A 14165-nucleotide genomic window follows, 5' to 3' on the forward strand; every position below is an offset into this window, starting at 1 on the left:
TTTCTCATCCGCAGAGAAGCGATGGAGACACTCTGCCGATCACCTGTCTACGGGTCACCCACCCACCCACCGCCAGGCCTTGGGGTGTACACTTTTACATTGTCCCCCTTTGATTCTGCAATCATGACTAAATGGACTCAGTGTCATCGGGTTCGCAGGGTGGACACAAAGCTCCAGAGAGGATGGGCTGCCACTGTGAGGGCGTAGTGTCTGGTTATCTGGCGGCAGAACCATGCACTCTTATCTGATGAGCTGTGATGATTCTGACGGGGCAGAGCCAGCACTAAGCTGCTCTCGAAGCTCAGAGAACTCTCTTGGAGGGAATCGTTGTCTGCAGTGAGTTGACAAATGAGCGTAAGTCACACCTAAGGAAGTAGAGGACAGCGGGCAAGACCACAGTGTGATCTCCGGTTCAAGCCATACCAGAGAAATCCAGAGTCAGTCTCATCTAGAGTTACTTAGAGTGTCGGAGAAGCAGGCTGGGGATGGAGGTGAGAGGTGTAGATGCCGGCTGGAGGACCGTGCACGATCATCCCTAGAGTGTTCTAGAAAGTTCTAGATAGCTGCTTTTGTGTTGAGACACAGAGATACCCCAAGGGCTGTGGGGGCTTTATCTCTTCACAGTTTGTCCCTGAGGCACCCCTCTGCTGAGAACAGAGAACTGAGAGAGGAGGTGGCGCTTGGGAGAAGAGTAACCGTGAAAGGTGGGGCATGTGGGTGTAGACAGGGGTCTGGGCAAGGGAGAAAGGTGAGCGATTGATAGGAATTGGAAAGGTATGGCGACTAATCCATTAGTTGGATGGGGAAGGGCAAGTTTTCTGGGTGTCTGCCTCGAGCAACTGGGGGTGGGTGATGGTACCTTCCTTGCGGAGGGGCAAGGGGGCAGACTCATTACCAACATAGGTGCTAACACTCAGTTATCTGTCTGAGTTTTGTTGGGGTGTGTACTCCACGCCAGGCCCTAACAGTGGAGGCAAGGGGAAGCAGAGACTCCAAACCTGGGGCGGTAGGAAGAATCATGTTTGACGACAAACACATGCTCCTGCTGAATAAACAGAGTTTCACTTTAAGTGAGAGAGAGTTCCGTGGCCATACCGCAGTATCAGAGCCCCGTTTTCCATGCGCGTCAAGGGAAAGGCCAGCTGTGATGGTTTGACTCGGTGTCCTGCAAAGGCTACTGCGTTAGAAGCGTCATCTCCTGTTTGTGGTGCTGTTGAGAGAGGGCAGAACTGTGAGGAGGAGGAGGAGCCTTGGGGAATGGAGTTAGGTCACAGTCACTGGGGGGACATGTAGAAAGGGACATGGGAGCCTTCCTGCCTCCCACCTGTTTCGAGGTGGGCAGCTCCCATCCATTATGTATTCCACTGCGGTATGCTGCCACGCCACAGGCCAGACTGCCCGAGTGACCGTGGACTGAAATCCTTGAAACTGTGAGCCCAGATGGACTGTCTTTCCTCACAGATTGGTTATCTTGGGTGTTTCGTCACGGAATGCTAACACAACCTACAGCAGATGTACAGAAGAGATGGAAATAACACCCGGTGGAAGCACACCCGACTTCCTTTGAGCCCCCGTATCTGGGGGACTACTCTCGGGTTTCAGTGAACCCCAAATGTCGGTTCTCGAGTGTGTGGATGCTGCGTCCTGTAAACAGAGTCACACTTTGAGTTTTAAGATAGACATCTAGGCTTTGGAAGGGGTGGCGGTGGGCAAGGAGTAATTAAACAATTACTGAAGTCAACCGACTCCTCCCCAGTGATCTCCTGGATGCTCTGGAGAGACAGGCATCTCTTTTTCCCGACATCAGCCATCCACGAGCGCTCTTCTACCAACAACACCTCACAGCTTGATTTCTCAACTGGGATCTCAAATGTGGTCTCTGGCCAGTCCCTGTATATGTCTATAGAAGCATCCATGCCCTCCAGGAAAACTTCCTCTTTGGCTATGAGGCATTGTTCAACAACGATATTTTCAATTCTCAGTTCCTCGGTTCCATAGAGAGGGTCACTAGCCATGGAGAGATCTGGGCTGACCACTCTGATGTGACATGGCAGTTTTGTGACTTGGCACAGATCCTGCAGGGTCCCAGGCCCGGCGACATCAAACAGCTCCCGGAAGTCTCCTTCTGCGAACAAGGGCAGTTTGACCTGGGCTTTGGTGGCGATGTTCAGGCACTTGAGAACCTCCACCCTGTGTAGCTCACCGTGGATCTCTGCAGAAACCACACTCTTCTTCAGAGCCAGGAAGCTCTCATTGGCTGCGAAAGACTTGAAAGGCCCCAGGCCAGAGGTATAGTCCCTGGAGGACCGGAAACAGAGCTGTCCGTGTCCCATGGCTGCAGCGACATCAGAAACAGCATAAAAATAGCGACCCCTTCTAAGTACCAGGCCCTGGTAGGTGTATGGGATGAGAAAACACCTCCCTTTCTTTCCTTGGGAAATCTCTGTGGCAACGAACTTTTTCACGTCTTGGGTCCTAAGGATGGTCAAGCGCTGCCCACACCTCAGAGGCTTTGCCAGCGCCTTGTTATCCGACAGGACCACACTCATTATTTTAATTCTCACCGGGAATCTGTTTGTTTCCATGCTGTATATCTGTCTCATTGTCATCAGTGTGCAGGGCTTACAATCCAGGCAGGCAATCTCAGTAATATGGATGTCCAGATCGGAGGGGATGCTGACTTGGATGGCACCTGGGAATGTCGAAAGGGAAAAGAAAGGAGTGAGTTTGGAAGGAAGCACAGCTTAGGGATTCATCAATGTACTCAAGTGTCTAAGCTTTGTAACCCTCTCCCATTGGCTGTAAAGTTGCATGCAGTGTCTATGGGTTGGGTGCAGTGCCCACAGGAGCCAGAAGAGGGCATCAGATCGCTTGGACCTGGAGTTACGGACAGTTGTGAGCTGCCGTGTGTGTGTGTGTGTGTGTGTGTGTGTGTGTGTGTGTGTGTGTGTGTGTGTGTGTGTGCTGAGAACTGCGCGTGGTGCTCTTACCCCTGAGCCATCTCTCTAAGCCCATCCTACCCTTTCAGTGCTAGGGATTGTACCCACAGCCTCAGCCCTACCTTGGGAATTAGCAATAAACACTATTCATTCATCTCAGTAGAAGCTGTACACTGTGAGCCTCAGAACCCACAGTGAGAGAGAGGGAGGAAGGGCCCAGCAAGAATGCACTAGGAGGAAGCTTGGATTTCAGTGGATTAAGCGGAGAGCTACTCTGGAGTCGGCCGCACACAGGTGAGAGAGACCCGCTCCTCACCCCCAGGTCCCCTTAGGGCGGAGAGACCAACCACTTCGGTCACACTCACAGCTGTTCTCATCATTACTCAAAGACCAAGGAGGCGGAGAATAGAAGACAGGAGCTATGGAGACATCATTGAGGGCTGGGGAACAAGCTGCACTCATCTCCACACAGCCACTAAACAAAGGCACGACACGACAGATCAAGGCAAAGCTTCTATTGGAAACTGGGCAATGGAGACCATGAATTCTTGAGTCCTGCCACGGACCTAAATTCGTCTTTTACAAACATCGCCTACTTAAAGGAATCTTCCAGCAAGCGAGCTTTTAAGGCCATTGTAAATCCATGCTTAATGTAACACCGCATCTCTCTTCTGTAAAGGAACAATAAAGTGATGTGGCCTATGAGAAGATGGAAAAGTGCATTGGAGTCTAGCCTTCCCATGGACTATAAACAAAATCATAAAATTAATGGGTGGTGAGGGACTAGCTTTTTATGATAACACAGAAGAAAATGCATCCATAATAAATTCGCTCAAAGGGGAGACTTTTTTTTATTATCTGCTCACGGCCCATCTGGCTGTCACCACGGTATGGATATTTATTAAGGGAATCACATGGAAGCATCTTAAGTCTACTGCATGAATGTGTTTAAGTAGATATGATGATAAGAATATAACAATGGGCGATGAGACCGAGTGAATGTGTAACTAATAGGATAAATCACTCCACGGGGGGAGTGTGCCTCCAGCAGCCAATAGCTCTTCATAAATCGAGACATGAAGCCAGTGAGGTAAGGCATGACCACTTCCTGAGGACTACTTCTGGGGTTCCTCAACCCACCAGTCTACAAATCTTTGGGCCTTGGCAAGTTGCCTGCACAGCCTAGAGCCAAACCCCCTTCCACACCTGTAGGGGGCAGCATTATTGCCTGTGGCATGGGTGTTTGATTATATTCTGGAAACCTGGTGCCTGGAGAGGTGATATTAGACTTGGTGTAGTCAAGACAGTTCTAGTGGCGCCAGGCTAGTACTCAAGGGAGGGTTACAGAGCCCGAGTACTGCCTTGCTGTGCTTTTTTGTCTTTCCATGTGATCTTTCTCTCTGCAAAGATGCTGCCACGATGCCACCTGCCACCAAGTCCCCGCTGGAGTTGGCGCCATGCCATTTGGACTTTCAGTCTCCAAAGCTATGAACGAGTTACGAAACCTCATTTCCTTACAATTGTCCCGGCTTCTGGTTTTCTTGTTCTAGCGACAGAAAACAGACTATTTTTGCCTCACTCACCTGGCAGATGCGCCACCACTGAGAAATAGGGATGCAGCACTAGATGGCCACTAAAGCGTTCTGGAACCAGGGGGTTGAGAAGCCTCAGGCCATGTCCTGCCTCCATGCGAACCCTGCGTTTCCTCCCTGCGAGCAGCTTCCATCTCACGATGGTGTCAATGGAGTAGAGCTGGTTGTCCTGGCACTCCTGGAAGTGGCCCCTGCAGTCCATGGGCAGGAGCAGCCTGAGGGGAGGCTCCTTCAGCGCCTCACACCGCAGCAGCCGCCTCCCCTGACTCTCTTCAAAGCCAACTAGAGACAGCGTTTCTCCTCTCCTAAGCTCTGTGGGCCAATCATCCATGGAGATGGGGACTAAGTTCTGGAAGCGGGGAGGGCTTCTGTGGGTCATGGGACTCTGGGGAATGTGGACAGAACGGACCAAGTCAGCCACAGTTTCGAAGGGAACGGGATCTGCGATCAGTTGGAAGTTCCCTGCAGAGAAAGCAACAGAAAAGTATGTTCCGGGTCTTCACGCACAGGAATAGTGGCACTAACTGTTCCTCCGACCCCATACTGTTAGGAAGTACAGCCGTGGCTTTTATCATTGTTTAATACAGCCCTCTCACCTGCCGGGTTCCAAGGACGCGGGGAACCTCAGAATCAGACCTTCCCCATCCTGCACCTCTGTGGTGACCAGAACCCAGCACCTCTCCCCTCCAGAAAGCCGCTGAGCCTCCGGTCTCTCGCCCTCCCAAAGACCACCACAAAATCTCCGGCTGCCATTCCAGTGCTCAAGGCCCCCTGGTTTCTTCCTGTCATTACTCAGACCACACCTGTCCCTAGCTCTTTGTTGCTTGCATCCCATTTCTCATCACTCCACCATCCCAAATACAGAGACCTGGCAGTTACTCCCAAACACACACACTTCTCCGCAACAGGCAGACCTTTCTGGACTTCGTACAGTTTATCTTCGTACAGTGAGACGATTAGAATTTTTGAGGTCAGAGTTTTGGAACCCAGCGCCTCTCTGTCCTTGTCCTGTCTGAAGACTGCACTGGTGGCTGCCTTTGCGGAGATTCAGAGAAAAGCCAGCACTCTCTGATTGTGTGGCCATCTGCCTCATGGTGGATCCCACAGGCATTGCACCCTGGATCAGGTCCCCCTTTCTCTCTCTCTCTCTCTCTCTCTCTCTCTCTCTCTCTCTCTCTGAGTCTCATTGTACAGCCCAAGCTGGCCTCAAACCTACAGAAATCTGCCTGCCTCTGCCACCCCAAGTGATGGTTTAAAGGCGTGTGACATCGCACCAGCCTGAGGTTCCCTTCTTAAAGCCACGTCCATTACCATTTTTGCATCTTGTTGCTCTCTGAAAGGTTAGCTGTGAGCACTCTTATTGCTTTTGCGTGCTGTTCTTGTCTCACTGTGTGCGCGCACAAGCCTTCCCATCTATAAAGTTACCATCCCCAATGTCAAGACCCTGTTAAATTCCACGGGTCCAAAAAAATCCGTATAAGAGTAAAATTGTTTTCATTTATATCTAAAAAATTCCCCATCAAATGAGAAACATCCTTCCAAACTTAACAGTTCACCAAAGGGAACCAGGCACACATTCAGTCACGTGCTCACCTTCGGGTGTGTTCTGTGTGTCTACGTGGACCCACGTTAATGACCCATCAGTCAAGAGTGGTCCATTTCCCTGGACTGAATCAGAGATAGGCATGTGGTCCAAAAAGACCTTAACAGCATTCGCCAGCACTTGGACAATATAGTGAGACAAGTAACAACATCTCATGACCACCCACCCCCCCACACACAAAGGAAGTGACACACAGTGCTCAGGAATGGAGCCAATAGGTAAAGGGAAGTCTAAACCAAAGCCAGGATGCGTAGAGACTGAGAGACAGGGAGCATTATCGCCGTCCACACTGTTATAAACTGGGCTGTTTATAAACACACTACACAGGACTCTGTTTCTAATGCCAAGGACTGAGGAGTCTGACATCAAGGTGCTGTCTAATGAGAGACTGCTTCCTGGTTCATGGGTGGTCTCTTCCCTGATGACATCACATGAAAGGGAGGCTCTCTTTTGTAAGGAGACAGATTACTATCATCAGGACTCTGGCTAAACACAGCTTAAAGACACCACCTCCCACCATGGTGAGGGCTGGGATTCAGCACCTAAAGCGGGGGTGTGGGATGAACATTCAGGTCCCAGCGGAGAGAGAAAACATGGAGGAAAAGACTCAATCGAGACACAGCATCTGGCTCTGGTTAAGTCCTTTCTTCTTCTCAGCATTTTGGCCGTGCGAGCCAGTTATTTCCCTTTGCTGTCTAGGCTGCTTTGAATTGCTTTTCTGTCACTTGGAACCGAAAAGGCTTTTCTAATAAACACGCCTCTCAGCTCACTCAGGACACTGAGCTCTGGAACCAGCAAGTGCTTGAATCTCAGATGTGTTAGCTTTGTCTCACAAACACTCAGCAGTGGCAACGACTGACATTTAACCCATACAGGAAGTGTGGTGGAAACAGCTGAGCATTTGGAGAAACTAATTATAGAGAGGCGATTACAGTTTTTCATTGTGGCATCAGGCAGTTTTGTTTTCTTTATTTTCATAAGTTGACTACTTTTCTTTATATTATTTATTTATTTTTTGTTTGTGAGACAGTCTCCCTACATCGCCCTGGCTGTCCTGGGACTCACTACATAGAGCAGGCTGGCCTCAAACTCAGAGAGATCTGCTTGCTTCTGCCTCCTTAGTGCTGGGAGTAAAGTGTGGACCACCACGCTGGACTTCAATGGGTTTTTTTTTTTTTTTTTAATTAAAGCAAAAAAAAAAAAAAAAAGCAGTGCTTTTCCCTGCTAAGGCAATAGTGACAAACAAAAACAAAAAACAAAACAAAAATAACCAAAACAACAACAAAACAAAACAAAAAACCCCCAAAGAACTAATACATTGGACTTCAAATACTAAAATATTTTCTACATCAAAGAACTCTATCAAGAAAGTGAAGAGACAAGTTGGGTGTAGGGACACACGTGCTTTTAATCCCCACACTCTGGAGGCAGAGTCAGGCAAATCTCTGTGAGTTCGAGGCCAGCCTGGTCTACATAGTGAGTTCCAGAACAGCTAGGGCTATGTAGAGAGACCCTGTCTCCAAAAACAAACAAACAAACAAACAAACAAAAAAGTGAAAACACAATCCATAGAACGGGTTGAAAACGTTGCCAAATCATATAGAAAGAACACCCGTGACTCAACATCAGGGCGGCTATCTGATTAGAAAAGAGTTAAAAGATTTGGATAGTGTACAGAGACGACAAATGACCAATAAACACACAAAAATGTGGTCAGCTAGTTAGAGATGACCATTGCACGCCAGCTAGATCGGGGCTGGGGAGGGCCCAGTGGTTAGAGCATGTGCTGTGCTGTTCTTGCGCGGGACCTGGGTTCTTTTCCCAGCATCTATATTGGGCGATTTATGCTGCTGGGCGGTGGTGGTGCACACTTCTATAATCCCAGCACTCAGGAGGCAGAGGCAGATGGATCTCTGTGAGTTCCAGACCAGCCTGGTCTACAGAGCGAGTTCCAGCACAGCCAGGACTGTTACACAGGCTGTCTTGAAAAACAAAAAACCAGAACCCTGATTTATGCCAGTGATCAGGCAGTTGAGTTCTACACTGGAAATGAGTGCACCGTATTATATGCAAAATATGCTCCTGCAAAGCTGAAAAACAAAACAAGCAACTGCGACCCTACTCTAGCGAGGTTTCTGGAAATACATCTCAGAAGAAACCAGGCACAGGGGAGCTCACCAGTCCGAGGAGGCCACAAAGCTGCCCAGCCCGCCCTCCCCCAGTGCCTTGCTTGCATTTAAAATGCCCCCTTCCCTCCCCTACGCAGCTGCTGGCTGTCTGCATCCTGCTGAACATCCTTCAGCAAATGCTGACTGAGGGAAAGTGGAAAATGTAATGGAAATAACTAATCGGCAGGCCGTTGCCTTCCACGGCTTGAAACGGCTCCGCCAGGGTCCTGGAAGCTGTAGGACATTGCTCGCCTTGTTACCAGGAGTCACTCACCTCGGCAAGTGGGAGGCTGCCGGCTGTTATTGTTCAAGGTGACTTTGATTATATCAGTGAATATGTCAAATGATTGCTCCTGTCTCCGCTGGTGGAGGTGGCTGGGGACTGACTCAGTCATTGACTTATGCTTGTGGTTGTATCCCTAAGGATCCCCCAGACCATGCTCACTCATGTTTACTCAGACCTGTAGTGCCAGTACACAACATTCAAGTTGCCTCAGTAAACAGAAGCCCCAACTTGATGGTGTCCTGGATTCCTGTCATGGGGGCCTGGACAGACCCTGCACGAGATCCCAGCCTCAGAGCGGCGCACACAGCTGCCTTTCTGTGTCCGTGCAAAGCCTGGCCTCTGAACTCCTTGCTGTCAAGGCATGATAAGCACACGGACCTTATATGATACAGATGTGGATGTAAGGTCCAAGTATGGAGATGTCATGTTAATATCCCACCCATCCAGCCTTCTGTAGTAGCTTGCGCCCCTGTTCCAGGGATGCTGGCCTTGAGTGAGGTCCAGTCTCTCCTACAAGGCTGTTCATGTCCTCCGGGTGAGGACACTTTTTTAGTCCCTTGTTTGTTCAAGTCCCACGTACAGGGCTTTGTAGATAATGTGATCCCCTCTTGGTATCTTCCGGGGATTGGCTCTAGGATGAGCTCATATGACTCCCACAAATTATTTACGATCATTTCCCCCAAATCAAGGGTTTTTTGTTTTATTGTTTTCCAGACACGGTTTCTTTGTGTAGCTTTGGAGCTTGTCCTGGAACTTTCTCTGTAGACTAGGCTGGCCTTGAACTCACAGAGATCCACCTGCCTCTGCCTCCGGAGCCTGGGATTAAAGGCGTGTGCCACCACCAACACCAGGCTCAAGATCTTTTCTTAATCTCATTTACAAAACCACATTTACAGTTGCTAGGAATTCAGACCTGGGTATCTCGGATCACTGACCTGCCTTCCTACGCCTCTGTCCCCGCTCTCCCATTTGTATTCTACTTCATCCTCACTTCTCAGCATCATCCAGCAACGTCCCATGTATGCAAAGTGCAATCCATTTGTCAGCTTCTGCCACATAATAACATATGCTGCCTACCATGAATTTTAAAAAATCATTGCAGCTAGTGATTTTCTCCATGTCACCACACACAGATGCCTTGTTTGTAACCATGCAGAGGTTTCCACAGCATGGGTAGTCTGAGTGCACTACATCTGGTTCTCACTGGTCAGTTTGCCCTTCTAACATCATTTCTTCCCTCCTTAACCATATCACAGCCCTGTTTCCGTTCATTCCCTCTCCTCCTGGCTCCAGAATTGGGTACCTGTGGACAGGACTTTCTGTTCCACTGGGTCCCGCAGCCTTTTAGTCCCAAGTAAACACATGGATGGTGTATTAATTATAAACTGTTTGGTCGATGGCGCAGGCTTCTTACTGGCTAGCTCTCTCCTAATTATTAAACCATAACTATCAATCTGTGAATTTCTGCATGGCCTTATCTTACCAGAGAACGCCAGGTCGTTCTAGCTTCCCGGTAGCTCCTCTCTGTATCCTCTCTCCAGAATTCTCCTCATCTAGTAGCCCTGCCTATACTTCCTGCCTGGCTACTGGCCAATCATTGTTTAAGAGAAACACACACACACACACACACACACACACACACACACACACACGTATATATGTATATATGTATATATGTATATACACATATCCCCCATCAGGTACCAGCTAGCCTAAGCCCATCAGAACTGGAGGTGGTTGCTGATCTAGGATGTACAGCTGGAGTTGATCTATCAGACTGAAGGTTGGGGCTTAGAGTTCAGGTTTGGGGGTGATGTTAAACACCGCCTTTTATCCACTTCTCTCCTCTGGACAGGCCCAAGCAACCGAGAGAGAGTTTAACTGATCCAGAAATGGCAGAGCTCATCAAGGAAAGACCCGCGTCTCTGGTGACATCTCTCAGCGTGTCACACCACAGCTGGGCTCCTCATCTCTGGAATCGTAAGTGGATAACTTCCCTACTTTATACAGTTGGGTGGAATTACAGTCTCTGAACTTTTCTGTATTTTAACAGCAGGAAGATTTAGTCAGTTTATGGTGTGAGGTGCTTATCAGAAACGAGCCTTGACGTTAGCCTCCGTCGAGTGAAATCACGAGATGTGTGATGGTATTTACCTTCCTATTACACATAACTCTGCCGCCTGCCTCTCACATGTACGTCTTGGTACACTTCCACACGTGTAAACATAGGCCACGGCAGAAGAGTTGCTGAGTCAAAGGGCATATGTGTTTTGAAGAATAGGCAATGGCGCCCTGCTCTCCCCAGAAGGCTCTGAGCTTACCCATCCCCAGCAGTGAGGTTTTATATTCATGTATTTATATGCATGTATTATGACCAGTAAGGCACACTGGTAAGGCTTTTATACTTGGGTGGATTTAGAATGATGTGTTATCATTGCATGTGTGTGTTTCCTTCATCGTGAAGGAATGCAGATTTTTATGTTGTTTATGTCGGTTACTTTTAAAAGTCACCACTTAAAAAACCAACCTAGCTTCGAATATTCAGAGCCAGTTAATTTTCCCGTGGAGTTGAATCTGTACGAATTGAAACATCTCCTTGTTAAAAGCAGCCAAATGCTGGGAAAAATATTTGTAACTTACACCAAAATGGATGATACAAACAATCCTTATAAATTGAGAAGTAGGAATACTCAATTTAAAAACAGGAAAGGTAGCCCAGTGTGTTGACTAGCTCTGTAAACTGAGAGGGGCTGAGGCAAGTCAGTTTGAGTTATTGCCTCAAAACACCAGGGTTGTAAATAAAACGGGTGAGGAGACGGAAGACGTGAACAGACACACAACTCTATGCATCACGAGAATGTACTACGAAAAATCAAAGTGTGATGTCACCATTCAGCCACTGAGTATGCAAGGATTTCTTTCTTAAAATTCTTAGTGTTTACAATCTCACAATTCAGAGACGCAGACATTTTCATGCACTGGCCAAGTACAGACTGCTCCATCTTTGGAGAATTTCACTCACTGGGAAACATGAGAAACCATAGGTTTGTAGGGTGGTGGTATGCAACATCGGACACATATCACTATGCATTTGTCCATTGTCGGAACGCTCAGCACCGACCATGACCCCCAGGGAAGGTAGATGTGTGTCACTGTGGTGTCCGGCACCTCTCTCCAGGAGGAAATGTCCCACGTGTGAGGGCAGGGGTGGGAAATTCAAACGTGTGTTACACTTTCCTGACACATCTGTTCTATGCTTAGAAATGCATCCTGAGGAAGTCATTGGAGATGAAGCCAGGCAGACACACTGTCCATGGCTCCCTCGTTTGTAACTGGAAAATACACACTTGGCTCAGGAATTGGAGGCTGTTTAGCAAGTATAGGTATGGCCCTATCGAGGAACGTGGTGTAGACTTACTTTATTGATCACGAGCAATTAGACCGCAAAAGCGGCTGCCAGAGATATATAGATCCTTGGGGAGACGCCAGAGGGGAGACACTAAGGCAGAGTGTCCTGGGGCTGCACCATCATACACCATCAGTTAGGACTCACAGTCGAGGCTTCCCCCGGCCTCAGACTTCCTGGGTGATGGTTTTTAGAAACATGTAATTTGAAGATTAAAACTATCTTGTTCACTTTTACACCACAAATTTGAAAATTAAATTGTTTAAGATGAAATTGTTTGGGTAAGCACCACGTCTCCTTTTTAATCCAATTGTAGTTTCTAAATACATTTTTAACATGCAGAGGAGCTGGAAATTAGCCTGAGACCCAGTGGGGCAGAAAACTTACTTATCTTGATGAGAAAAATGAAGAAATTGGGGAACCCACCCAATCTTATACTAAAAGGTGACAGCAAATTGCTTCTTGTATGAGTGACTTCATTTGGCCAGGGGCCCTCACTTCTGCTTGGGCTCACTGCTCTGACTGTAAACACAAGTGGACAAACCGGGGAGCGTGCGTCTGACGGCTCCTGAAGAATCACGGGAGACAGAGGGCTCCTCTAACTCTCTCCACACACAGTTATGCTTTCCATCACTGACTGTTTCAGTGTGTCTCAAGAACATGTTACACGGCAGAATCACCTATCAACTGCGTATCATTAGTTTCCAATGGTTTCTAAGTTCCTCTTATTTATTTTACTATACAGACCTAGATGGCTTCAAAATCACAGAAATCCTCATGCCTCTGCCTCCTGGAAGCTAGACTTAAAGGCATGAGCCACCACGTCCAACTGAGTTTTAAATTGTTGACAGGTACTAATGGTACATTTATTAGTGGGGTTCAGTGTGACATGTCAACATTTTTTTTTCAAAAAACTTTTTGAAGGGTTTTCATTATGTGTATGTGTGTGGGTTTTTGCACATGAGTACATGTCTGCTACGGCCAGAGTGGGTTCCTGATCTGCTGCCACTGGAGTCACAGGTGGTTGTGAGCCACCCAGATGTATGTAGGGGGCCCAGCTCAGGTCCTTTGTAAGGGCAGTATGTGTTCTTATTGCCTGGGACAACTCTCCTGCTCCACAGGTGTGATGTTTCAATGCACACACACACACACACACACACACACACAGAGTCACAAACACACCACACACTCATCACACACACACCACACCCACCACACTACACACTCATCACACAATACCATACACAGTCACACACACACACACACACACACAGAGGCACATACACTTACACATATTCACACACACCACACACACACACCACACACACAGTCACACACACACCATAGTACACACTCATCACACACACACCTTACACAGTCACACACACACAAACACACACACAGGCACACACACACACACTATTACACATACTCACACACACCACAACTCACACACACACAGAGGCACATACACTCTTACACATACTCACACACACACACCACACACTCACACACACCACACACTCACACACAGAGGCACATACACTCTTACACATACTCACACACACACTCACACACACACACACACACACACACACACACACACACACTGCTAGCACTGGCCAAATCTAGCCTCCGCTTGTAAATATCACCCATTTACAATGTGTAGTAGAGGAAATGCTTTTTAGAAGACTCTCTTTTGGGTTTGAGTCACTCTCTACGTGCGATTGTGCGTGGGGAGGAATTTCATGGTTGCCTTTATCAATCAAGGCTTGCAGTCTTTGTCCCTGTCAGACACACTTCACCACTAGGGGACAAGCTGGAGTCAGTTCACGCTTCACAGGTTTTCGGTCCATTCTCCGCCTTCCCTTGAAAGTGCCCAGACTGGGCACGGTGCATACACCTTTAATCCGGGCACTCAGGAGGTAGAATAGGAGGGTCTCTCTGAGTTCCAGGACACCTGATCTACAGAGCGAGTTCCAGGACAGCCAGGCAGCTCTATACAGAGAAACCCTGTCTGGGAAAAGCCAATTAACAAACAAAGAAAGTACCCAGAGAAGGCAAATGGTTGTCGGCCTTCTTTTTTTCCAGAGGCATGCAATTGGATTGTTGGCCACACCCCCAAGGCTCAGGCAGGCTGAAGCCACCTTCTCCTGCTCTCCTCAGTGGTT

At 48.2% G+C, this 14165-nt stretch overlaps 1 protein-coding gene across 1 annotated transcript in view; it reads right to left on the reverse strand.

Moving 5' to 3' along the window:
- Positions 1-301: 301 nt before the first annotated feature.
- LOC127226614 (protein THEMIS3) overlaps positions 302-14165 on the reverse strand; it is a 28113-nt gene continuing 14249 nt past the window's right edge. The window contains exons 3-6 of the mRNA XM_051190680.1: positions 4523-4993; positions 1682-2692; positions 1096-1210; positions 302-365 (exon numbers count right to left, since the gene is read on the reverse strand). Coding sequence (XP_051046637.1) covers positions 302-365; positions 1096-1210; positions 1682-2692; positions 4523-4993 — 1661 coding nt within the window. The remainder of the gene's footprint in view (positions 366-1095; positions 1211-1681; positions 2693-4522; positions 4994-14165) is intronic.

The sequence above is a fragment of the Phodopus roborovskii genome, unplaced genomic scaffold (assembly GCF_943737965.1).
Source record: "Phodopus roborovskii unplaced genomic scaffold, PHOROB, whole genome shotgun sequence".
NCBI classification, from domain to species: Eukaryota; Metazoa; Chordata; class Mammalia; order Rodentia; family Cricetidae; genus Phodopus; species Phodopus roborovskii.